Source organism: Passer montanus, unplaced genomic scaffold, assembly GCF_014805655.1.
Source record: "Passer montanus isolate IOZ18808 unplaced genomic scaffold, ASM1480565v1 scaffold14, whole genome shotgun sequence".
Taxonomy (NCBI): Eukaryota; Metazoa; Chordata; class Aves; order Passeriformes; family Passeridae; genus Passer; species Passer montanus.
In genome coordinates this window covers 7,612,797-7,638,038 of record NW_024360941.1, presented here as the reverse complement: position 1 = coordinate 7,638,038, position 25,242 = coordinate 7,612,797, and the positions used below count along the sequence as shown (strand labels likewise).

At 39.3% G+C, this 25,242-nt stretch overlaps 1 protein-coding gene across 1 annotated transcript in view; it reads right to left on the bottom strand.

Moving 5' to 3' along the window:
* The window catches only part of GALNTL6 (polypeptide N-acetylgalactosaminyltransferase like 6), a 430,883-nt gene extending 405,851 nt beyond the window's left edge, over positions 1-25,032 (bottom strand). The window contains exon 1 of the mRNA XM_039700070.1: positions 24,248-25,032. Within this exon, the coding sequence (XP_039556004.1) occupies positions 24,248-24,385 (138 nt within the window). The 5' untranslated portion in view covers positions 24,386-25,032. The remainder of the gene's footprint in view (positions 1-24,247) is intronic.
* Between the last annotated feature and the right edge of the window lie 210 nt (positions 25,033-25,242).

Here is a 25,242-nt window from a genome sequence, read left to right as displayed (position 1 = left end):
ACATTATTATATATAAAGTTCAACTTCCTTTCCTTTAACATGGATATCTGTTGACTTCAAGGAATAATTTTTCCTTGTACCTTTAAAATATCTATCTATAAAAATAAAGTAAGGACTACATTACAATTTTGTCTAATAACTTAACATCAGACACAGTTCTTCCCTGTCATTTATAAACATTTCAGATACTTCTAACTAAATGAAACACTTTTCCAATTTTTGAGCTTCAGTGTTACCGACAGATGTATCCACCAAAAAAGCCCAAAGCCCAAGTTAGTTATCTCCAAAGTCTAATCAGAGCCACACGAGTTCTGCCAGTTGTCATGTCCCCAGAGGAAAAAAACAAAAACAAAACAAAACAAACAAACAAAAAAAAAGCAGCATTCTTAAATCAACCAAAACAAATTTACATAGTATTTAATGATGAAAAAAACATTGCTCCAACAGTTCTCTGCATATGACTTATGGCTTTATGTTTTTTGGATCAAGGTATTCTTCTTAGCTATAGTGGCATGCCTCTGTTAGCACTAACGGGGATTACACAGATGAAACAAAGACCAAATTTGGCTACTGATGCTACTCTGCTGGCAGAACACAGAGACTAACCAATCTTCAATTAAATTACTAAATTTATTCCTTTTCTAAACCATGATGACAAGACTTGACAAGCCCTTTTTTGTCAATGAATGGGTCTAAAAAAGCATCTGACAAAACACACTGCAAGAAAGAGAGGCAATCAGGAACTCTTGACACAAGATGTCTCGGTAGAACACAGTGAGAGTGTTTCAGGACAGGCTTTGTTGATGCCTACTATTTCACAAAGCCCTGAGGGCAAGCTAAACTTTTTCTTGCCAGCTTGGGAGATTTGATACTGTATTTCCAGAACTGATGTGAAACAGGCTGACCTCACCCACAGGCTTCCTTAGTTCAGAGAACCACCTACCTCTGGAGTGCTCAGGAGCTCACCTAGCTGCACTGACCCCACACACTCCCACACCCAGTGTGGAAGTTGATCAGCAGCCCCTTTTCTTCAACCAGTTAGGTAACATGGATACTGAGTGAACTGAAAGTGAAGCCACTTGAGAGACAGGACAATGAAATAACATACTGTCCCTGGGTGATAACCAACAACTGATGAATCATTTTCAGGTGTACACCCAGAAGGGAGAAAAGCGAGAATTCTTACCTTAAAATTGCCTGAAAATAGGTAGTTTCTGTCTCCAGAGAGATGGAAACTGATCTCCAACTCCTTTCAGGCAAAGGAGGAAACTGAACCTGAATCTACACATGCTCTCATTGCGATGTTAATGTCTGAGAGAAAAATGCTAAGGAAAAAACAAGACAAAAAAAAACCCCTGCCTCTGCATCTTCTCTAGATAAGGATGTTAAAATACTGTTCCAGGGTCACTATCAAGGAAAGCTGTCAACATCTCCCCTCAGCTTGGCTTCTTAAGAAGGATGCCACAAAGGAATCACACCCTGAGCAGCCCTGAGGAGCATTTTTTGCAGATACTTGCATGCAGGCTCATTCCCCGCTCTTTAAGTCATGTGGGTCCCAAGTAAGAATATGATCAAGACATGTGACCTTGATGGTGAGATCAGGGTTCTGGATCATTTTAAACTTGCCTTAAGCATGAAATATCGAAAAGTCCAGCACTTTGAACATTCAGAATTCTTTTCAGATCAAGCCTGAAGTCAAATCAAAGGACAAACTCACAAATTCCAAAGGTGGATTTCACAGAATCATGATCATGGGTTTCTATGGCATTACAAGAGCCAAGACACCACCCTAGGGTTCCCAGCTGGTTAAAACCCAAGCAAGGTTTCAAAGCTGACTTTTGTGCCCTGAAGTCCCACATCCTACTTGAGAAGTAATTGGAATACTCAATGCATTGTCTCTGCTTATCTCTGTAGATTTTGGGGGCATTAAAAAAACCCAAAAAACAAAAAACAATTAACTATTCTACAGAGCAGCCCATGTGGTCTCTATATTATTCCAGGGGTATTAAAAAGGTTGGTATCACAGCAATTCCTTTATCCTTCTATAAATCTTATCCTTCTATTCCTTCTATCCTTCTATAATAGGTTACTGCAGCAAATTTTATAGTGCTTGAATGCAAAACAAAATAAGGAAAGAGAGAAATAAACAATTTAGACAGACAATTCCATGGACATTTGAGACCTAACATGCAAAAAAAAAAAATTCTGATGGTTTAATTATGATCATTTAACTCAGTCAGAAGTGGGGATTGAATCGGAGTGGGGAAAAAGCAAGAAAGACAGACTCACTACTTTTTCCATGAAAGCATCACTTTGCAACACATTTCCTTTTCTTAGTAGCTATAAACACAGTTTTCCAAGGCATGTTTTCAAACCATTAGCAGGTTTCTAACAACAATCTAAAAACACTCAAAATCAGGAAATTTCACAGACAGCAATTCTTTCTGAATATTGCATTGAATCATCTTTATTTTTTCATTGACAAATTCCATCCTGTTAATAGGTGTTAATCACAACTTCATCAGTATGCAGAGTGTCTTCTATTGTGTGGATGTTCATTACAGGTAATTTGGCAGCTGTTTTAATGTGTTATCTGTTTCAGCAATGTAGAATATATAATGACAGCTTTACTTTCTGAATTTTTATTTAGTCACGAATCTCCTTCCCTACAAATATTCATTTTAGGTGAAAGCAAGACATGATGCTCTGGCATTAATGGCAAAGAGGAGAAGCCTGGTGTGCTTACAGGTAACCAGGATGATGTGTTCTGTGTCACCAAAAGTCAGTCTTGAGGACTGAAATGAAAGGATTGCAAAGGTGAAGTTACAACCCTGTAGTTCATTCAATATTTACTGTATGGGATAAAACTACAAGGAACCTGAAAGGAGAAACAAGACCACTGCAACAGCTAGTGCATTTTTAAACTAGTATTTTTTTTCTTTGCAAATGGACTAGTTATCGAAACAATGAGGAAGACAAAAAAAATGAGGCAAGCACACACAAAATGTGTGGCTTTCCCTGAATGTTTACCTGTTTGAAGAATACAGGAAACCTGTTGTTCACAATTTGTCTGGTTATACCATATCCTTTTTCCAATGTATTTAAATATGCTCTAATTGAAACTAGCTGTATTTTAGCTTTGGTCTATGATAAAACCAAAATATTTTGTCTTATTAGCTTATATGAAATTCCTTAAAGAAGGAACAGACACATAATTCATTTAACTCTGAAAGGATATTTGCCTTTCCAACTGTGTGATTATCACAGAATCTCAGAACAGTTGGGTTGGCATGGACCTTAAAGATCATCTTGTTACAACCCCACTGCCATGAGCAGGGATGCCTCCCACTAGACCAGGTTGCCAAAAACCTCATCCAGTCTGGCCTTAAACATCTCCAGGGTAAGGGGAGTCCACAACATCTCTGGGCAACCTGTTACAGGGTCTCACCACCCTCACAGGGAAGAGCCTAATGTTTAATATAAACCCACCCTTCTCCAGTTTGAAGCCATTCCCCCTGGGTCTGTCACTACATACCCTTGTGACAAGTCCCTCTCCAGCTCTCTTGCAGGCCCTCTCTAGGTACCGGACAGTGCCATAATGTCTGTCTGATGCCTTCCCTTCACCAAGCTTAACAGCTTAAACTTTCTCATCCTGTCATTGTAGGAGAGGTCCCAGCCCTCCAATCAAATTAGTGGCCTCCTCTAGTCTCATTCTGACAGGTCAACGCCTTTTTTTGTGTAACACAATATTAGTTTTGTATAAGATCTGTACATAAACAGGATACTGAGCAGCAGACTAGGCCAATTTTGGGGTAAAAAGTAAACTGAAAGTAGTTTGCTTTTTCAGCACTTCAAAAGAAATTATTAAAATAAGCATGACGTGCTGAAGGTCTCACTTACAAATGTTATTATGTTCTTGAGAAAAGGCGCACAGGTTTTCAATCTGTATGCCCTAAAGCAGCCTCTGATTCCCTTATATTTTGCAGGTTTTTTCCCTGCCAAAGTCAAACTTATTTAAAAGAGGTATTTCATGAAACAAGCCCCTTACTACAACAAAGACCCAATGTCTTGCTTCTGTAAATTTCTCTTCAAAAGCATTACTGCCTTCCTCAAGTTGTAGAGCAGATTTAAAGAGAACAATAGTCTCTAAAAATAAACATAATATATAACAGTCTTTCAGGCAATGTCAAATGCAAGAGGAAAAGAGTGATGAGACTTCTCCAACATGAGTTTTAATGAATGTTTTTTCTCTCTTGTGTCAGTGCAAGTATAATTTATTTTTAAAGCAATCGGTCACCGTTTTCTGTTAGAATGATGGCCTCTTGACTGATTTTGTCCAAGTGCGAACAATAAAGAATAACAACATTGCCAAACTAGGAGACAGTAATGAACAAAATTTGAAGTCAACTAAAATGAAGTACTGTATGAACTAGAATATGGGCTATAAGTCTTCAGACTACCAGAAATAAACCAACCACTAACTGACAAGGATTAGGAAGAAATAATTTTCCCTGTGAGCGTGATATTCCACAGCCATCCATCACGGGAACCAAAAAGAACAAAAATAATACTTTCTAACACCTCTTACTAGACAGAGCTGGAGAGGAGCTGATGCCCATGAGACAAACAAAACAAAACTGTCTGCCCAACACAGAAGTTCATATTTTTTTTTTAAATATACTGTGATTATTCACTGTTAATAAAGTGAAAAGGGCAAAAAGTTACAAATGAAAGCTAACAGTTACAAACAAAAGATATTTACTATTTATTTATTAAAAAGTTTACATGGCAAAATTAAGTAGAAGTAATTTTTACCCAGTTCCTAATCCTGCCCAGATTTTCCAAGTGACCTTTTGGAAAGTGGGGAACTCCCCTTGGGAGACCTCTGCATCAGAGGACTTCTAAGGCACAGCACATTACTAAACTATATGAAGAAGCTCATTCAGCTCTAGATACAATCCCCCATCACCACATTCCTTTTTACAATTCCCTGATGACTACATGTATAATTGATTACCATATCATAGAAAGTGTTCAAAATCAGCTGCTTTTGCAGGAAGACTGGTTCATGGCTCATCACCTGGTCTAAGGAAAGTGATAAAACTAAGGAATTGTGCCCCCTAATACGTAAAATAAAAGTCCCCATATTGACAAAATGCACTTCAAGAGCTCAAAGCCATCCAACAAAGCCTGAAGCAACAACAAATCATTCAGGTGCATGTGAAAAACTTCCAGACACTGCTTTATTGCATTTTCAAGCAGCATCTTAACCATAAACATTTTACCACCCGGAAAGAAAACCAGATCATATGTGTGCTCTTTCTACACAGGCCACTTAAACGAGGGCAGAACCCAGCTATGGTATTTGACTCTGAAAAGCAAGGCAGTTGAGTGACAACAGGACAGTGCTGCTTTCACAGACCTGAAATTTTTTCCCCTTTTTCAGCTAAGAGTGCTTGAATTGAATCAGAAAAATTCCAAGACAGACCTAAAAAAAGTCAAATTAAGACCTCCTGGTTCTTAAGAGTTTTGCCTTGAAAAATATGAGCATAGTAACCTGTCAGAGCTTCTAAAAGCTGATGCACTGCAGCCTGATTTTTCATGCTTGCTCCCACCTACTATTGTTCCACAGAAAGACACCTCGAGTAAATTTGCTGACAAAGTGCAAATGATAATTTTTTTCCCCCATATCTACTTGTCTGCTTAGAAGGAAAAGGAAAACGAAGGAAACAGTTTTCCACAGCAGAAATAGTTCAGATTGATTGCTTGGGTAACCTTGAAAATTTAATGTAAGACTGAAAAATACTTCAGTGTGTCACTAATCTGGATGAAAAAGCTCTCTAAGTTTTCTGCCAGACTCATTTCTGCACTTTTCTCTAAAGGAGGAACAGAAGAAAAATAATACCATACATGTGGAGATGAAAGATAAACACAACTATCTTATCCTATGAGGAAAAAAAAGCTTGTATATAGCCAGCTCTGTGCAACATCAACCACAGAGAAAAGAAGCCTTCAAGAAATCATTGTAAGGTAAATCAGTCACACAGCAATCATTGGTCATCTGGTTCTTATGTGACACTCTCATCTGCAATTAAGAACTGCTTGCCAGAGGAAGAATTCTTAGATGAATTTTAAAAATGAAGAAAATGAATCACACAAAGATGAAATAACAAGCTGGACATCACAAACAGAGGGACTGAAGAGTCATGAAGACAGTCTCAGTCATCAGGGAACACAACAATATTTGATCATCCACACTATTTCCCAGCAAGAAATGGATTTTATATTACTAAAAGAAGGAAGCTATCTTATGACAGCTTAGCTTCTCAGAAAGAATTGCTTATTCTCATTTCAGACATTTAAACAAATGGGAGTATCTACAAAGTATCTGTGTGTCAATCTTTAATCAGACTGCAATGTAGGTATACTTTCCTAACACAGTATTCTACTTTTTATACACAGTATTAATCTTTATGCAAAATAACCATGAGCAAACACAGCATCATAAGGTGATGCATCAGCAAGGTTGATCCTGTAAAATCTATTTGAATTATCCATTACATAATTTTCTGCTGACACATTTTCTGACCTTTAGAATAGCCAGGGCTACTCCTCTGAGAATGAATACAATATGAACACATCACCTGGATTGTTCCTACCTGTAGACTATCTACAGGTAGACCACAATGTGAAAGACTTTGGTGGGTGTTTTTTTAGAGATATAGATAAATACACCCACACTAAAAAAGGCTACTACTATAAAAGTAACTGCTTCTATCTCTTTGAAACTAAATCATCCTTGCTTGCAGTTCAAATCAAATTCATAAAACAAGGGTACACTCAAATTTTGTGTGAAAAATCACAGCCCTGAAACCACTTGAAAAAAAGGCTGCTATTTGGACACACAGACATCTCCCCCATGCATGAATAACATGCACACATCATATTAAAAATTTATTAATGAAACTAAATGGTAACTACTGTTCTTTGTTTTATTAAGAAGATACACCCCTTAGGTAATTATTAATCCTAATATACTCTTTTGCTTTCTCTCTCAAACTGAAAGGTTTTAGGTTCACACTCTTTATTCCATTTGCTTACGGTGTGCCAAATAAATTGTTGGCACTTAACTATGTCAGGATGAAAACAGTGTGTGCAGGACTGTTAGCAATCATTAGCTCAACATTCTTTTTTTTTAAGACTTCATAAATCTGGCTTTACTGAGTAAAAGCCCTTCAAAAACAGTTATACCATTAGATTAATGCTACTTGATCTTATTTTTAAACCTATATGAGCTGATACTTTTGTACTGTCATACTAACAGATTTCTTTTATCCACAGCAAAGCCTCAAAGTAATCAGTGGTTCAAACTTCTCCCTCAGCCACTGCTTTGAAATGCCACTTGCAAGGATGAGAAAAGGGTTTGGGATCAACGCCTTCCAAGCCTTAGCTTCCTAACAGATTTTCTTCAGATGATTGTGATGTTGCCCAGGGTTTGGTAATAGACATTATTGCTCGGGTACTTCATTGTGTTCACTGGTGTTCAGAAACATATTTTGAAAACAGCAGGGAGAATGAGGATTTGAGAGGTTGCTTGGAGCACAAAAGAGAACATGAAAGAAGGTATAAAGGTTGATACTGGAAACAAGTCAGAAGAAACTGACTAACAGATGGCATCCCAGAAAAGACGGACTCTGTCTATGGCAAAATTGTGTCAGTCCAGATGGTGACTGACAGCACTGATTACAAAACTCAGCTCCCATTGAAGGCAACAGAAGCTTTACTCTGGCAATGGGGATTATGCCAATTAAGTTTATTTTTTTTCAGAACCCTGCTGATCTTTATGAAATACTCTACAAGATCTCCTATAGTTGTTAAATTCAAGCCCCAACACCTGGTCAACAGTATAATTGACTGGATCATATTGCAACTTGTATGTAAAAGCTGGGACTACAAAGCAGGCACATACTTAGACAGAAATTAAACCATTTTCTACACCATATATAAAAGTGCAGTCTAGGAGCAGACTAGCATGTAAGTATGCAATGGTTCCGGACTTGTGCAAAGCACTTCACACTGTCTTGAATGAAATTCTTGTCTCTGAACTGGAGAGATGGATTTTATGGATAGACCACTCAGTGAGTAAAGAATTGCATGGATGGATGGACAAAGTTGTGGTCAAGGGTTCAGTGTTCAAACAGAGAATGGTGACGAGCAGCATTCTCAGGGGTCAGTGGGATTTAACATCTTTGTAGGCAACATGGACAGTGGGATTGAGCATACTCTCAGCAAGCTTCCCAACACCACCAAGCAGAGTGGTGCATCCAGAGGGACCCTCAAAGCAACTCCCAGTACAAATACAGGCTGGGCAGAGAATCAGTTGATAGTAGCCCAGAGGAGAAGGATTTGGAAATGTTGGTTGACTAGAAGCTTGCCATGAGCCAGAAAAATATGCACCTATAGTGAAGAGTGCCAACCAAATTCTGGGCTACATCATTTTCATAGCTATCTGTACTCATGAGGTTATAGGGTAATCAATGTACAGCTCTGTAGACATTCCTCAGAGTAATCTGAATATTTTAATGTCAACATCTCCTCTTTGCATGCAATATATATATATATATATATTTAAGAAAATATTTCCCTTCAATATTAAACAAAAAAGCAGAAATCAAATCCCACAACCCCTGCAAAGCTGTTTCACACATATTGAACAATACCAAGATCTCAGACTGAAGATATTCTTTATGACACTTTACCATATTCAAAATTCCCATGTTCAATATTTCAGCCTGAGGTGGAAAAAATTGTCATTATTTCAAATAGAGAAAAAGTTGCATAAAAATAAAAGCAAACAAACTACACAGAATATTCCAGGATCCTACTGTTAGCAAGAGGATGGAGAAAAGTACCCCTATAAGTATCCATTAAAGTTTCAAATCTTGAAATTGTGTCTTTAGTCTCCCTCAGATATTAACTCATACACCATGACGTGTAATAGGAAAATGCATGTTATTACAGTTATACATAATCTGGGGTGTGTACTTTCTCAGTGTGCCACATCTCAAATTTACTGTGGAGCAGCAACATTGAACCTGTCTGGCAATACTACTCTGACTTACCAGAACATTCTCTGTCATCAAGAAAACTCATTCAAAATATCTGCTCCATAACCCGATTTCCCATCAGCAACTACTATGGACAACTTTAACTTACACATTATTAGTTTAAGAATGACTTTTTTAAGTTATATAAACAGGTCCATCCAGCTAATTATCTGTTTCTGACAGCAAACAACAGCAATCCTACAGAAAGATATAAATACGTGGCAAACAAACAACTTCACTTTCCTAAAATACCCTTCCAGACTCCAGCAACTGATGGTTCAAGGACAGTGCAAGCCAGAGGCACTGTCTTTATCCCTAATGTATTTTTCTTCCATTAATGTATTCAATTGTTTCTTGAAGCCATGTAAGCTTTTAATATCCCCAATCCCCGCTTCAGAAAGCTCCATATCTTAATAATCTATTGTACACAAACCTGCATCTGCCATTTGTTTTGATGCTGGCACAGTATTCAATTTGATGCTATTATTTCTATTGAAAGAAAGAGTCAATAAAGTGATGCCTGCATATTTTTTCCATGTTACTCTTTTCTCAGGTACTTCTATCATATTCTCAGATCTCTCATCAGTCAGACAACAATGAAACCTTTACTTAATTTGGTCTCCCTCAATAGGTTCTCTCTTCTATCCCATCTGTGATGACTATGATTGAACAGAAATTGTACAATATTTGAGAGTACACAACTAATTTACGCAGTCATCATAACAATGTTATTCTCTTTGAAATGAAAGCTAACATTTTCATAAAACTAATATAAGCATCAAGAGCTCCTTCCTCAGTAGCAATTACTGTGTCAAAAGTTATTGCTGCATATGTAAACCTGGGATTATTTATTTCCTCATAAACATTATTTTATAATTTATCCACATTTTTTCTTTAGAGGGCTAGACAAAGAAAGAAAATTATATGGAGAGATCCTGAAATACAGAAGCAAAAGTCTGCCTATATTCTACTCCAAACTTCCCACCTCCCTATTTTTTCTCTATTCCATTACATAAACTCTCTTCACTATAATGTATATTCCAAACAATGGTCACTGAATTCACAGATCATTGTTTTATGTCTCTGTTTCCTAGACATGGAACATCACAGTTTTCAAACACCCGGGAATTACCTTAACCTAATAACAACCCCAAACCACAAAAAAGTTTTTACTTTGCTTCTTGTGATCCTTCAGAAGCAATTGGAATGAATCGTTTTGGTCTTGTTTACATTTTGTTTTACCTTGCAAGTGGCTCAATGCTCAAAATCTCTGCTCACCTCAAGCAGCTCAGTCACTACCAAATCACTGTTCTCCTAAACAAAGTAGGCGTCTTCATTTTAAGAACTGGTTTTACCCCTCTTTAAATAGATAATAGGCCACAACTATTTGTAGTCATTGTTCTGGATAAGTGTATCATCTGTTTATTTTAAGCAAATTTCTTAGAAGTTTGGTATAGGTGCAATTTCAGGCCATGACTGGAACAGTTTTAGCTCCTCTTCCAGAGGACCTATTTAACAAAAAGACAACAGCCATAGCCTAAAAGTTGTAAAACTTCATGGGCAAGTCAAGCTTCCCAAGCACTGCTGTGAACTCCAATACCACTGCAGACTGGTCAATACCAGTCTTATTGACATGAGACAGCATTACTAAAATTTTGTTATACAGAGCTGATTTTTTGTTTGTTTTTTTTTAAATTTGCAGCATAAGCTGCCCATCATTTTGGAATCTAGCAGAGCAAGTACAGTGCAGTTTTGAACAGATAAGTAGATTAGATTAAAACAAAGACACATTTGGGATGAGAAAAAACACATCCCCACATTTTGAAAGATACATAATAAGCACTATAAGTAGATTAGATTAAAACAAAGACATATTTGGGATGAGAAAAAACACATCCCCACATTTTGAAAGATACATAATAACACATTCCAACTCAATTATAAAGCAGAACACAGCAAGTAACACTTCACACTTCCAAAAAGGAAAAGAAACATTGCAATAATTAAGGATGTGAATTTTAGAAGAAAAATTTAAATGCCCTACTTTTACAAATGAGGTTCTGGGAGATAACCAGTATCAGAAGGGATGACTGCAGTGACACCTAACATGCCACAAGGAGCACCCACACCTCACCATGCCTTCCTTTTATATCAAACACATCTCAGTGCCGTGTAGTCTCACAGCATTTGCACAAAAACGTGACCATGTGTACAACCAAGGAATACAAGCTAGAATCTCCTCTCAAGAAGGAGAGTTAGATTGCTCCATGCAAATGCAAAGCATGCTTTATTCACATGTTTCCAATTCACTGTAACATTTAAAGCCCACAGGTCATGTTTGTACAATGCAGTTAACATAAAACTAAGAGCTTACTGCAATCAAAATAAAATATTCCTTGCTGGCATTACTTCAATAATTGACCTAGCCCAGGGTTGTTTTAAAACAGTTTAAATGCATCATTAATCCAGGGTATTCCAAAGCAGCTTTACTAATATGCTGTAATAAATTAAAAGAGAGAAGCAAGGTTGCAGTCAGCATGCATTTAAAAAAATAATAATATAATATCAAAATATGCCAGACATGCAGATTAGAACATGAAAGAGAAGGCATAGCTAACACAACAGCAACACAACTTAGAAGTTCAAGAAATATATTTGATGAGATGTATTTTCCTTGGTGTATATTTTCATTACTCACATATTTCCTTCCTGTCATTTCCATTCTAACATTCTGGAAGCTTCTCTAATTTTATTAAAAGACAGTAGCTGGTTTCTCGAACAACCAGATCAGTAAATTGCAGATCAATCTGTGATATGAAGATGGTCACTAAATGGAAGAGAAGGTCAGTTGTTTGATTTTTGCTCACACATACCAGGAGACTAGGAGATCAGCAAAGTGTGTTATAAGGATGGCAGCCTTGGGCAAGTTATTTTTGAACAATCTTGTCTATGGTTTCCTAAATAAACATACACATACAAAAATCTGTATGTGAGTCCTCTGTCTAAAGAGTAGACATGACTAACAGGAAAGACTAGAAACAATCAAGGGCATAAACAAAATGAGCCAACATCATTGTTTACTACAGATTTCAAGCTTCTCAAGTAGAGGAAGAAAAAAACATTCAGTAGATTGTTGGAAGTTATGGCTGTTCAAAAACTGAACATAAAATCAGCCCACATGCAATCTGCTTTTAAAGAGGGATGAGAGACAAAACCAAAAAACTCCAAATTTATTAAAAAAAAATCCAACTTAAAAATGCCAGACACTGTAGATTGTGCCAAATTTATCCTCATTAACATATGCTTCTCCATGTATTCACATAGTGTTTTTCACAAAATTGTTCCATTCCTCTCAAGACTGTTGGCATGTTACACTAAGAAAAATATATTTTTATTATAATATCTCCCTGTAGGAAGCAAAGATGGTCTCTTCACCTTCTGCCCATAAACAAACTTACATGAGTGCACATATACATGCATATACATGTAACTAAAAGGAAAAACTCAAAACCCACGCTAACAACTATCTCTGAGGAATCTATTCTATTAAAATTTTCTTTTAAATGCATTGAAGAAAAGTTTCAAGTCTCACTGAATTTTAGTTTTAAACTTAACTCAGAAAGACTTTACTCTTATAAATCACAGAACAAGCATTTCTAAAACACAAGGAAGTGGCAAGTTTCTCCAAAATCTGTCTTTAGAGGGGTTATGAAGTGCATAGTCCTGGCCTTGTTCTCTGTCATGGTCTAACCCTACCCAATAGTCAAGCCCCATACAGCCACTCACTCCCCCACCAGCAGGATCAGGTAGAGACTTGGAAGGATAAAAAATAGAGAATTCATGGGTTCAGATAAAGACAGTTCATAGAGAACAAAAAAGTCATGCACACAAGCAAAGCAAAACAAGGAATGAATTCACTGCTTCCCATGGGCAGGCAGGTGCTCAGCCATGTCCAGGAGAGGACGGCCCTACCACATTTAACAGTTACTTGGAAAGACAAATACCATCAACTCCAAATGTTGCTCCTCTTTCTCTTTCTTCCCTCCACTTTACACATTGAGCATGATGCCAGATGGTCTGGAATATCCCTGGGTCAGTTTGGGTCACCTGTCCTGGCTGTGTCCCCTCCCAAGCTCCCATGAACCTCCACCTTCCTCACCAGCATGGCACTACGAAAAGCAGAAAAGGCCTTGGCTCTGTGCAATCCCTGCTCAGCAATAATTAAAACATCTCTATATTATCAACCCTGTGCTCAGCACAAATCCAAAACACAGCCCCATACCAGAAACTATGAAGAAAATTACTGTAAATTGTCTCATCTGAAACCAGCAGAATCTCCCGTGTTCATTTGTCATTCACATCCATTCCAGATGCAGAAGCAGGTTGCTGCTTAGCATGATGCCATCTCCATTTCCTTGTTCCCAATATAAAAGGCATTTTTTCTTCATTGCTTCTGAAGGAGACATCTGTTGTGAGTCTTGAGCATCTGAAGAAAAATGTCTCTCACATGTTGATACTGAAGTTGCTTCAAAGGAAACACCTTTCTCTTCAGTGACTGCACTACTGTGGGGTCTGCACATGCACTACAGCACTTAGAATTTTGCTGAGAAACCACCTCAGTTTTACACAAAGTCTCACATGAATGACAACGCTTTGTCAAATAGCTTCTCTCAACACTTTGTGTAAGAATGGTTTAAATATCTCAGCATCTTTACTGCTCTTGGTGCACACTCTCCTGAGCGAGCAAGAAGAGAGGGAAGATGGGGGAAGATTACAGAAGGTAATCAACCTTGTTTCTAGTCCAATTTATTTCCCATTCCTCTGCAGCTTTGCTGCTTTCCCTGATGGAATTCCCAAAGTTGCCTGTCCTCCTATGAAGCACTTCCTGTTCACATGGCATGTCTATCTACATTGCTAAAAATGGCAGATTTCAAAATCCATTAGTATAAGCAGTTGGTGGAGGTGAACACAACTTCACTTTCATGTTAGCAAAGCATAGGCTTATATATGCGTTTTGGCTGCACTTACATTGAGCTTGTATTTCTGAAATGGATTACTTTAGGGAAAATAGAGATATAAAACCACATTCCTCTCAATATAGTTCAAATAGCGTCACTCAAAATAAAGTATGACCTCCATGGAGGAGCATCTTTCTCCATGTGCTTGGAGAAATTTCCACTGCTTCACCATTATTGGAAATTACGTCAAGGGTGCTGGAAAAGATTTAATCTGATGTGAAACACGGGTTACATATACTGCAGGAATACTTTGCTGTGAGACTTTTGTATGTAATTTTCAATTTTCTCCCTCTAATTTTTAGAGCCATCACAAGTATTTTTTATTCTCATCTGTGTTGTGTCTTTAATGCTTCTGTGACTTTAGAGGAGAATTTGTTGCTCAATGTCATAAAAGTTCTGAATTTACATTTTTATACTGGTGTTATAATTGTAAAATTTGATCAGCAATTTGAATGTCACTTTAGTTTATATTATGCAATTTTGCAAAAACATCATCCATTTAAGTCTGTCATTCATTTTGTACCCATAACAAATGCAACTCAAAATGTAGTCATTTATCAGAGTCTGAGAAAAATATAAACATACTGCTTGTTGAATGGCATTAATGTGTCTTTTAAGTGCATTCTCCATGCTAATGTGAAATTACTGCTCTACAGAAAAAGCAATGTAAAAACTTACACAACTCAGTCCAATACAGAAATTTACCCAGGAACTAAGTGGGATAACAAAAACATTAAATAATCTGAAATGTGGAGGGCTTTCCCCCAAGAAAAAGCAAATAAAAAAGAGACAAAGCAGAAAGAGATGGAAATGTGCTGCTATGTTGAAAATAAGAGCTGATAAACTATATTAGGCATTGCGCTCTCATATTAAAAAAAATTAGAAGTCAACTACTGCATTAAAACATGTATTAATTCTGTTCAAAACAGATGATTCAAAACTGGAGAACCACTGAAGGATGGGGCTTCAGCATTAGATTTGGTGCAATTTATAGTCTCTCCTCAAGTCATCTAGTAGTTATCTCTGACTAACTACTCCCGCATCTGTGCAGGCTTTGCCAGGGACAAGCAAAGTTTTGTCAAGGGTGAATGAAGTTATTCTGCACACAGGGTATTTCCGTTGCCAGTATCTGCTGGAGCTGTCTCTTGTGGGTGTGAAGATCACAAACCCCTCCAGTCCATGTGCGCTGTTTGACCTTGCTCCCTTGGACACACTCAAAAAGTTTCAGCAAAGTTACACAAAGTTCACCCAACAGTTACATTACAACCACAAATTTTAGCCCAGGGACTGGAGGACAAAATAGAAAGACAAACTGCCTGTGATAGAAAATTGTTTTATCCAACGCAAAATCAGGAGATTTTAATCACAGTGAGGCAAAAACATATGGGATAAAATACTTATCTCACAGTAAAGGAGCCTTCAACACTGCAGGGACTCTATTTCCCAGGCATTGGCTCTGAACAGAGACACATGGAGTCCTTCCTCTTCACCATCTTAATCTATAAATGGAACTTGTCATAGACCGCTATGAATGTTCTTACTCGTCCTAAATATTTGCCTGCCTTCTCCTAGTACTTAACTGATAGAAAAGTATTTACAGAAAGCAAAACTAAGTAAACATGCTAAAATTTTCTAAATCAACACATCTGTTATTCTAAGTACAAGTATGAAAAATTGTGGTTCTTTAGGCAAATGAGCTCCTTAAGTTAGTCTGATAAATCTACACTTACACACTTCAGTAAGCAATCCAATTTCTAAAGCACCTTGTACTAATACTGGTGTCCTGACAAAATTCTAGTTTAGATAATTACACTGCCTAGCCAAATCTCTTAGCAGTATCGCGTGCTGTCATAAACTACCGTGTAGCAAAGAATAAAACTGTTCAGTTGCCACTGCTTCTTAAGCACAGAATCAATGGCTGATCACTGATCAATGAAACGTTTCAGTCACACAGACCAGATTTTCTAATCTACTATATCAAATTTGCACTGAAAGTTTCACACTACAAAGAAACAAACAAAAAACAGCAACTGGCAATGCACAGGAAACTGCACTAGACATGGTGGCTCTCAGGTGAAAAAAACATGACAAGTTTCATGGCACTGCACATTCATGGTACTGCCAGTGGCACCAATCTCCAAACTTCTTGTTGCTGCAGTTCTCCTGGGCGTAACTGTTCACATGTCTCTGAAGACAACATGAAAATATTCTTCAAGTTCTTCAGAGAAAAGTCTGGCTGTTAGGCTTATACTGTTCTGGAGATGGTTTCAGATGATCCAATGAAGCGTCTGTCAAATACTATTGTGTACTGTCATCAGGGATTTGGCTGAAAATTCCTGGCATGGGAAGGTAACCAACAGCTGGAGGTGCTGGTGGGGAAATGGATGCTGTAGTTATCTGTTAAATCCACATGTGACAAGAAAGCCTCATATTTCAGCTAGTGACTGCTTCCTAAGGGCAGAGGTGTTCAATAAACAGGATTTGACCAGAGAAAGATATAATAGGAAATTCCTTCAATAGTATCTGCCAAGAGATCTTAAAATGACAGCACAAGGAAACACTGTCCCTGTGAAACATGACCTTGAACAGAAACATGACAGCTCTGGCCCTGTGGAATACAAGCATCCAGAAGAGAGTGGGATATTGTGGCCTACATATTTCTATGTTAGCTGGACATACACTTCATCATTTGTTCCTGAAATTCTCTTTGTTATTAGTTTGGTGACTAAAGCTGACTTGGATCACTGGATGTTTGCATAGACTTGGAGCCATGTCACAGAAAAATGTGTGAAAATCATGGAAATGAAGGTAAAGAATTTGAAAAATAAGCATGAAGGCCTGTTAAATCCCTGCAATAGATTTTGTTCCTCTTCTTTACCTCTTGAGCAAACAATCACAAGCAGGTCTCTCCCATGTTGTTTCTTATAAAAAACAGGGAAAGGATTTCTCTGTTGAAGTCATGTTTTGAATAAGACTAACCAGACAAGAATATCACAGTGAAACCCTTCCAAATGTGACAATTGTCAAAATCAGGTTGAAATCAATGGACCATTACAGAGCTTGACCTCAAAAACACGTTTACATTACATGTTGATTGCGGATGGGATAAAATTAATTTTCCCCACAGCTGCTGGTAGGGAGCTATATTTTGGCCAGAGCTTGACCTCAAAAACACGTTTACATTACATGTTGATTGCGGATGGGATAAAATTAATTTTCCCCACAGCTGCTGGTAGGAAGCTATCTTTTGTCTTTGTGCTGGAAACAGTGCTGATAACACAGAGATGCTTTGGTTATTGCTGAGGAGGGCTTACACAGCATCAGTGTCTTCTCTGCTTCTTATACTGCCCTGACAGTGAGGAGGCTGGGGCTGAACAAGAAGCTGGGAGAAGATACAGCTGAAAACAACCAAGCAATGGGATATGCTATGCCATATGGCATCAGAGTCACAATAAAACTGAAGGAAGAGGTGACAGCAGGAGCGATGGCATTTGTCTTGTCAAGTAACTGTTATGCACAATGGAGCCCGACTTTCCTGCAGAAGGCTGAACACATGCCTGCCATGGGGAAATGGTGAATTGATTCTGATTTTTGCTTACCTGTGGGGCTTCTGCTTTGCCTATTAAATTGTCTTTAACTCAACCCACGAGTTTTCTCACTTTTACCCTTTGGATTCTCTCCTCCATCCCACTGAGATGGGAGTGGGAGCACAGTGGTGTGGTGCTTACTTGCCTGCCAAAGTTAAAACATGACACACTGGAATACTCAGAACAAAGGTTCAGAAGTTTGCTATCTCCTAATGAAGCCTTTTCATATTAAAAAAAAGCCCCCAAAAAAATTAAAAGAATGGGACTGCTAATTCTTTCAGTCAGCACAATTTGGTCTTTTGACCATGAGGAACATTTACAATACATGCAGAATTTTTAGTTTGGGATTCCTGAGTTGCACTGCATTTAACTTGTTGATCTCTGAATTAATTTGTTCTAGACTAATTTAAAGTAGCCAAGATGTCTGCTCCGGGCCCAAATCCATCAAAACAGTCAGCACACACACAGTTTTGTTGCAGTCAATTGCTATAAATGTGTGTATCAGCGTATTGCTAAACAAAGACCATAAGTTACCTGTCTGAGCATTAAAAACAAGAGAAAAGCTGAATTGTTCTTTCTTCTATGTGTGAACAGCCACCTGCCTACACACACAGCATACACAGACACACAGCACACAGAGACACAGTGCAGTCTGGCTCCTCACCAGGACGTACCTATAGCACTACTGCAATCCTTCACAGCCAGACACTAGAGAAACTGCCTGCATAGGAAGATGAGGGAGTTTAGGAAAGAACTGAGCATCACATCCCAGTGGGAGAACAAAACATAGCTTGGGTATGCCCCCTTCATAACTGAGCAATTTTGCACCTCACTGCTTCAATACGGCCATGGAATCCCCTTCATCACAGCAGCCTTTCTACAAGTCCTAGAGTCGCCATGCACTGAGGTTTCTTGGTCTTATGTTTTGATTTGAATTAAGCCAAAATTACTGTGCACAATAAATTAGCTGAAATGCATTAAAAATGCTGAGTTAAATAGAAAGAAAATTAAATATCTAAACCAGTCTATTTTATCCTGTAAGATACACTCTATTTAGTAACACTCCTGAAAATTGATAGGTATTAAATTAACCACAGGAGGGCTCCCTCTGGTATACTGAATGCAACAGAAGCATACTGTTTTAAGACACAATACTATTTTTGGCAATAAAGTAACAAAGGTTTTAGAACTCAAATTATATTTTCCTCAGTAGGCTCCAATATATACAAGGGAATGAAATTATACATGAACAATTTAGGTAAAAGAACTGAATTTAAAAAGTGTTAATTATGCAACTTAAAACACCTAAAAGGGAAACTCAGGTTGCCAATGCTCTGCAGTTTAAGGCACTAAACTCTGTTTTGCCAGGTACAAGGAGTCTTGGAGCTGACACGCCAGCAAAGCAATTAACAGGACCATTAATAAATTTTTTAAAATAAACAAATAAAAGAGTATTGAAGACAACAGGTCCCAGTTGCTGCTCTGAGGAGCGAAACAATGACTTGCTTGGACCAGCACATGAATAGAAACTGACCAGAGAAACTGAGGCTTCAGATTATCATTATTTTTTATGGTCTGACAGGTACTCTCCCAAAATAGTACAAATAAATGTCAGTAGCAGTCAAGCAGCTACTTTTGTAGACTTGAGCCTATTTGTCACTCCAAGCCTTATTTACTCCTCTACTAAGAGAAACAAAACTCTCCTGCCTCATAAGTTTGTGGTGAAAGCAAAGGTAAATAATTGAGACAGTGGAACTAAATACAGAAGTAACTGACAGTGTCCTAACAGTGTAATAATAGAAAATATTTATATCCTAACTGAACCATATTTTGTACAAGATTTTGCAGCTGTTGAGATCAACCAGAAAGGCAAGGGAATAAAAGCTGTGGGGGTGGGGGGAGAAAACCTTGCGCTCTCAAGATACTGCTTTTATGCACTAGAAACAGAATTCACCAACCCAAGCTTTGTACTTCGCTGGCATCAATAGTGAGTTGAGAGTGTTAACTGTCCTAGAAAATTTATGATTATCAAAATCCGTGTGAAACACGTGTTTCCCACGGCATTCTGGGGTAAATTTAAATTTTCACTTCTTTCACAGACTTCAGAAACTACTGACAGTCTGCAAGACAGAATTCAGGCTGAAGTTGTTTTCAGGATTTAGCAGACAAAGTCACTACTTTCATAACCACCAGGCTTAGTAAGTCGATTTTGTGTCTGTTTGCCAACTGCAATAGAGGCCTAGGATTTGTAAGGACTAAGTTCTCCTTATCCTAAGGAGTTCATTTAAATCCATACCTCACTATCCCATGAGAAAGGTGTAATACTAGGGCTAACCAGATGGAAGCACAGGCTTCACAGGACAATGGAAAGAGAACTCCATGACTATCCCATGGGAACAATGTTGCCTCCTCACTGCACAGCTTTTGCTCTTTATTCTGGACACCATGCATGCATGAAAAGAAAGAAAAATGCCAGACCATATGTGAAACAAAGCCAGAAATCTACCTTCTTTTCCTTACTTCACACATCATAAAACATTTCAGTAATACACCTGTAAGTACTACAGAGCATCTGTGGCTAAGAGATGCTGCTGTTCAATTCAATTTTAAGTGAGGAGATTTCACACCAGGAACCAGCGATATGACAAAGGAAAAAAAATACACCGAAATGAAGTTGAACTATATTAGGGGTTACTTCATCAGAATCCTCTCCTTTCAGTCACCACCCACACTGGCCTCCCATACAAATAGAAAGAAATATGCATCACAATACCTACATAAGAGACACTGGAAACCTGCTGCAAGAAATTTGGTACTTTTACATGAAGTTATGCTTCATGTACTGACAGTGTATGAAGAGACAAGGGTAAAGCCAGACAAAGTAGCACTAACTTTATATGGTATGAGATAACCAGGTTTGGGCCAGGATTACATCCTACTGGTTGCACTGAACTGTTGCTTTTCCTCAACAGAAAACAAAACTGAAATTAAAAGTTTTACCAGCATAACTTAGTATGCAAACACCCTGCTCTTGGAATTTTATCAAAAGATCAGTAAGATACATACATAATATCCCAGTGACAAAACAAAAATAAATAAATTCCCCCTCCAAAGTTAAACTAACTGTAAAAAATGTAATCAAAACTCAAGGACACCATAATGTTTTAAGGAATTTTTAAGACTTCTTTTTTAAAAAGGCAATAAAAATACCCTATTCAATTTCCCTTATTCCCACAGTATAGCAAGGAAGGCAGTTTTAGAAAGATGAAACTAGAAATAAACTATATTTTTTCCCTCATGTCTACAGTTATGTCAAACTGTATTTTATGGAAATCTTGTTGCACCACATAACTCAGAACCTTTACATGTACATTTACCCTTGAAGCTCCACTTTAAATAATATGATAAACCATAAGTCAATAACAATAGCCAAAATCAAGCCTATCAAGTTCTCAAGTGAAAACATGACAGCTTAAGAAAGTTTATATGACATGAAAGTTCATAGAGATTATGTTTATAGAATTAATGTAAAATCATTGATGTCTGAAATCCTACCTGTATCATCATCTTATTTTTCAATTTTTCCTAAAGAAGAGCTTCTCTACTCAGAAACAGAATTTTCACAAGGAAAAAAAATCTTATGTAACTTATTGCAGCACTCTTTTCATGAAAAAAAAAGTCAACTTAGTTTGCCATATTAGAATTTCTAGATAGCAGTAAAGAACGCAAGTGTCTCTCCTAGGCACTGGAAATTGACACAGTCCCCAGGGGACACTGTTCTACCATTGACAGAAACAGACTATTTTTGCATTGTGGACTGCTTTTGAGCAGCTTCTCTGCTTACTGCTGCCAGGATATCAATACCTGCTCCATCAGACTGCCATCCCTCCTTCACTCTGGTGCATGGCAAGCAGCTGAGGTGGTGGGAGAGGCTGACAGAGCCCTCACTCACAGGGAAGGCTGGGGATGTTTGTTTCAGCAATGAATGGGAAAGCTTAATTTATAGTAGTCAAAACATCATTTCACCATGCCATCTCCTCAAAACTACCTGATGATCTGTAACATGAATTTATTTGTTCTTAAAACAAGACAGCATATTTATAAACACTACTGTCAAGGTCAGAATACCAACTAGATACTCATTTCATTCACAAAGGCAAGACCAGTTCAGCCTGTAAGTAAATTATTGAAGTCACAGACAGCTCTGCCTCTCTCCCATGATCAGAAAACACCGCAACAGTCCAACTGCACATCACTAGCATGATGTACTGACTCTACACACATATCTTCATAACCTAGCACAGTCTTAGAATATATAAGAAAAATCTGCTGCAGTTCCAGTAGGACTGACCTCTAAACTTGTGTTAAGTCACACAAAGTATCAGGAAATTGAATGCCTCAAGGGCAAAGAGTAACTGCGCTGAGTGTTTAAATTCTTGCACCTGCTAGTAACTTAATAGGGAAAAAGAAGTTACATTTCTACTATGATACTATTTCTAATGCAGTCTTTTCTAGTAAGAAAGAAACTACCCTCATTTCTAGAGTAGTCTCAAAAAAGTCTTACAATTTTCTTTATATTTCAGGGAGTTGGAACTCAAACTCGTATTTCAATCCCTGTTCCCTGTAAGTATTTTGGGTTATAATGTGCACATCAAAAGACATAAGTAACCTAATTGCATTACTTGTCTGTACTTCAACCTTCCATCCTCACTGGGTAATAACACTGCCAACATGATTTCAATACTTACCATGATAACAGAATTACATTAGAGTCAGCTGTAAGGTTCAAAGTTTCACTGCTCATTTTTATTGTTTTTCCATTAAATAGTCCAGTCCCATTACTGTTCAATTAGTATTCAGACTGGGAGAGAAGGGAAGGGGAAAAAGGGGAAAAAAAGGGGGAGAAAAAAAGGAAGCTAGCAAAAAGACCTTTACAGAAAACTGAGGATGCAAAATTTTTTTGGGTCTCATTAGAAAGCCTCGCTAGTCCTTGACATATGGCTTCTATGTCTTACACCACTTTATCCAGAACCCTTTTTTTTTTTCTTCTTTGATAAAAAAGCTCCCATTCAGTGTTATCAAATAATGTTCTACTTAGAGAGCACTCTTAAACATTAGGAATTTCTTCAAGGCATGTGTGTTCTAAAGAGCCATGCAACACACATGGACATCATTACTTGCACTGAACACCTTAGCTTTCCTAAGTCACAAAGTAAATTAGAAACTGCAAAGACTGCAGTGTGCATCTTGTAAACTAATGACAGACACTTATGAGCACGCATAATTTTCTTTCAGCAGAAATTACTTCTAACTAAATTTTAGCACCTGACACCTATTGCATTTTAAAACCCATGGAAACATAAAGCAAGCTTCAAATTAAGAAGCTATCCTTAACTTCCTTCTCTAGTAATATTCAGTATATTTCATTAACCAAAGCTACTTTGGAGGACTAACTTCTGTAATGGATACCCTTATTAACAAAGAATCAAATATGTTATTGCTCACTTGAAGCCACTGACCATACATGGGTGATGACCCTTGAAATGAAGGCTACTAATACACTAAAATGATATATGATGCCATCTAATACACTCTAATGTGAAGGCTACATAAGTGGTAAACAAGCTAAAAGATTATACAATCCCATAATTTCTTACCAATGATCTATGAAACATCCATGTTATATTTAAATTACACTGACAATTACAGTGTAGGATCGTTATACTGTTGAACAGAACAAACACAAGCTTTGGTAAATTACAGGCAGGGTTATAAAGAAGTGCATTACAACAACTCCCTAAAACTAAACTTCACTTAATGCAGGTCATACTGTGATTTATGAGCCATACATAAACCCATCAAGCTGAAGAATAACTCAAGCAAAAAACAGCTTATGTCAACTGCTCTTATTAATAACAGTGATCGAGAAAACTGTAAACTGAAAATATTTGAAAGTTCTTTGTGACATCAGTCTGACAAGCAGTTAAACACAGCATCGCCGCATCAGGTCAAAATAGTAATATTCAGACGAGAAAAAAACACTGCCAGTCACTTCTGTCGAATTTACAACAGATGAGGAAACAAAAAATAGCGGCGGTAAGACGTCTACATGGATCCCAAGCAATTTTAGCGGACCTACAGCCACACACCAGTTCGAGAAGTATTGCAGAGAGGCAGGCAAACAAAAAGTTGCACTAAAGCCTCCACTTCTTGTAATGAAAATTAGAGCCCAGCATCACACTCAGCTCACTAACGCAACGCACAAAATCCCACGTCCTCCTAATTTCAGAGCCAGCCTCTGTGCCGGCTCACCCCTCGCCCTTGCCGGGGAAGCCCAGCGCGGCAGACTCCTGCTCCCACAACTTTCCGGCGCGGCGGTCGGACCGGCACACGTGCTGCCGCTCCCGCTCCGCGCCCCGGGCCGAAGCCGGGCCCCGCGGGGCGAGAGCGGGGCCGTGCCCGAGGCCTGGCTGCCGCCCTGCCCTGCCCTGCCCTGCCCGGCGGGGGCTGCGCTGCCGGGCGGCTTCGCACCTACCTGCGGCTCGGCGGCTTCGGGCGGCTTCACCAGGTGCTTCTCCTTGTAGAGAGACCAGAGGCCGATGTCAGGCAGGAAAATCAGAGCCGCGGTGAAGAGCAGCGTCATTTGCAGAAACCTCTTCTGTTTCCTCTTCATGGCCAAAGCCGGGCTGCTCTGCTGGCGGCGGCGGTGTCGGCTCCCTCAGCACCGCGGGGCCAGGCTCTTCCCTGCCCGCAGTCCCTCGGAGGGGCCCGGCGCCGCGGAGAAACTTCGCCCGCCTCACGCCTGCCCACCCGGAGCCCGGGCGGGGCCGCCCCCCGCAGCGGCGGCGGGGCCGAACCTGGCGGCCGCTCCCCCCGCCCCGGCGCGGCGCTGCGCGGCGGCGGTGCCGCTCTTGGGGGAGCTCATGGATCCACCTGCGAACACAGCGGCAAACAACCCGCCACGCAGCGGGACAGGGGCAATAAATAAATAAATATACATATATATATTGAAAAATATTAAAAAAAGGAGGGAAAAGCCTCACAACCCGAGTCCAGCAAACAGCGTGGGACCGAGGGCTCCCCCTCCTCCCGGCCGCGCAGAGCCCCCGCCGCTGGCCGCGCCCGCCCGCCTCACGTCCCCCTGCCTGCCCCAGCCTGGGCGGGGGGGGCGCGGCATCATGAGCTCATCACGCGCAATTTGCTAAGCAAGAGTTCAAGGAAAAAAAAAAAAAAAATCCCACAACCTAAAAAACAGGCGAGGAGGGCTGGTGCCACAGCGCGCCCCCCGCGCTGGGAGGCGGGCAGGGAGGGGCGGCCCGCGCCCCCTCATCCCGGCCGCCCCACGCGCGCCTGCCGCCCGCTCCGCGCCGTTCTCCCCGGCGGGCGAGGCGGGGAGCGACAGCCCGGTGCGGGGCCCGCGGGCCGGAGCCGGGCGATGATGCTGCTGCTGCTCGTTCTGCCGCCGCCGCGCATCGGGGACGGGGCTTGCAATTCCCGTTCCGGTCCGTCCTCCTCGGCGCTACGTGAAAC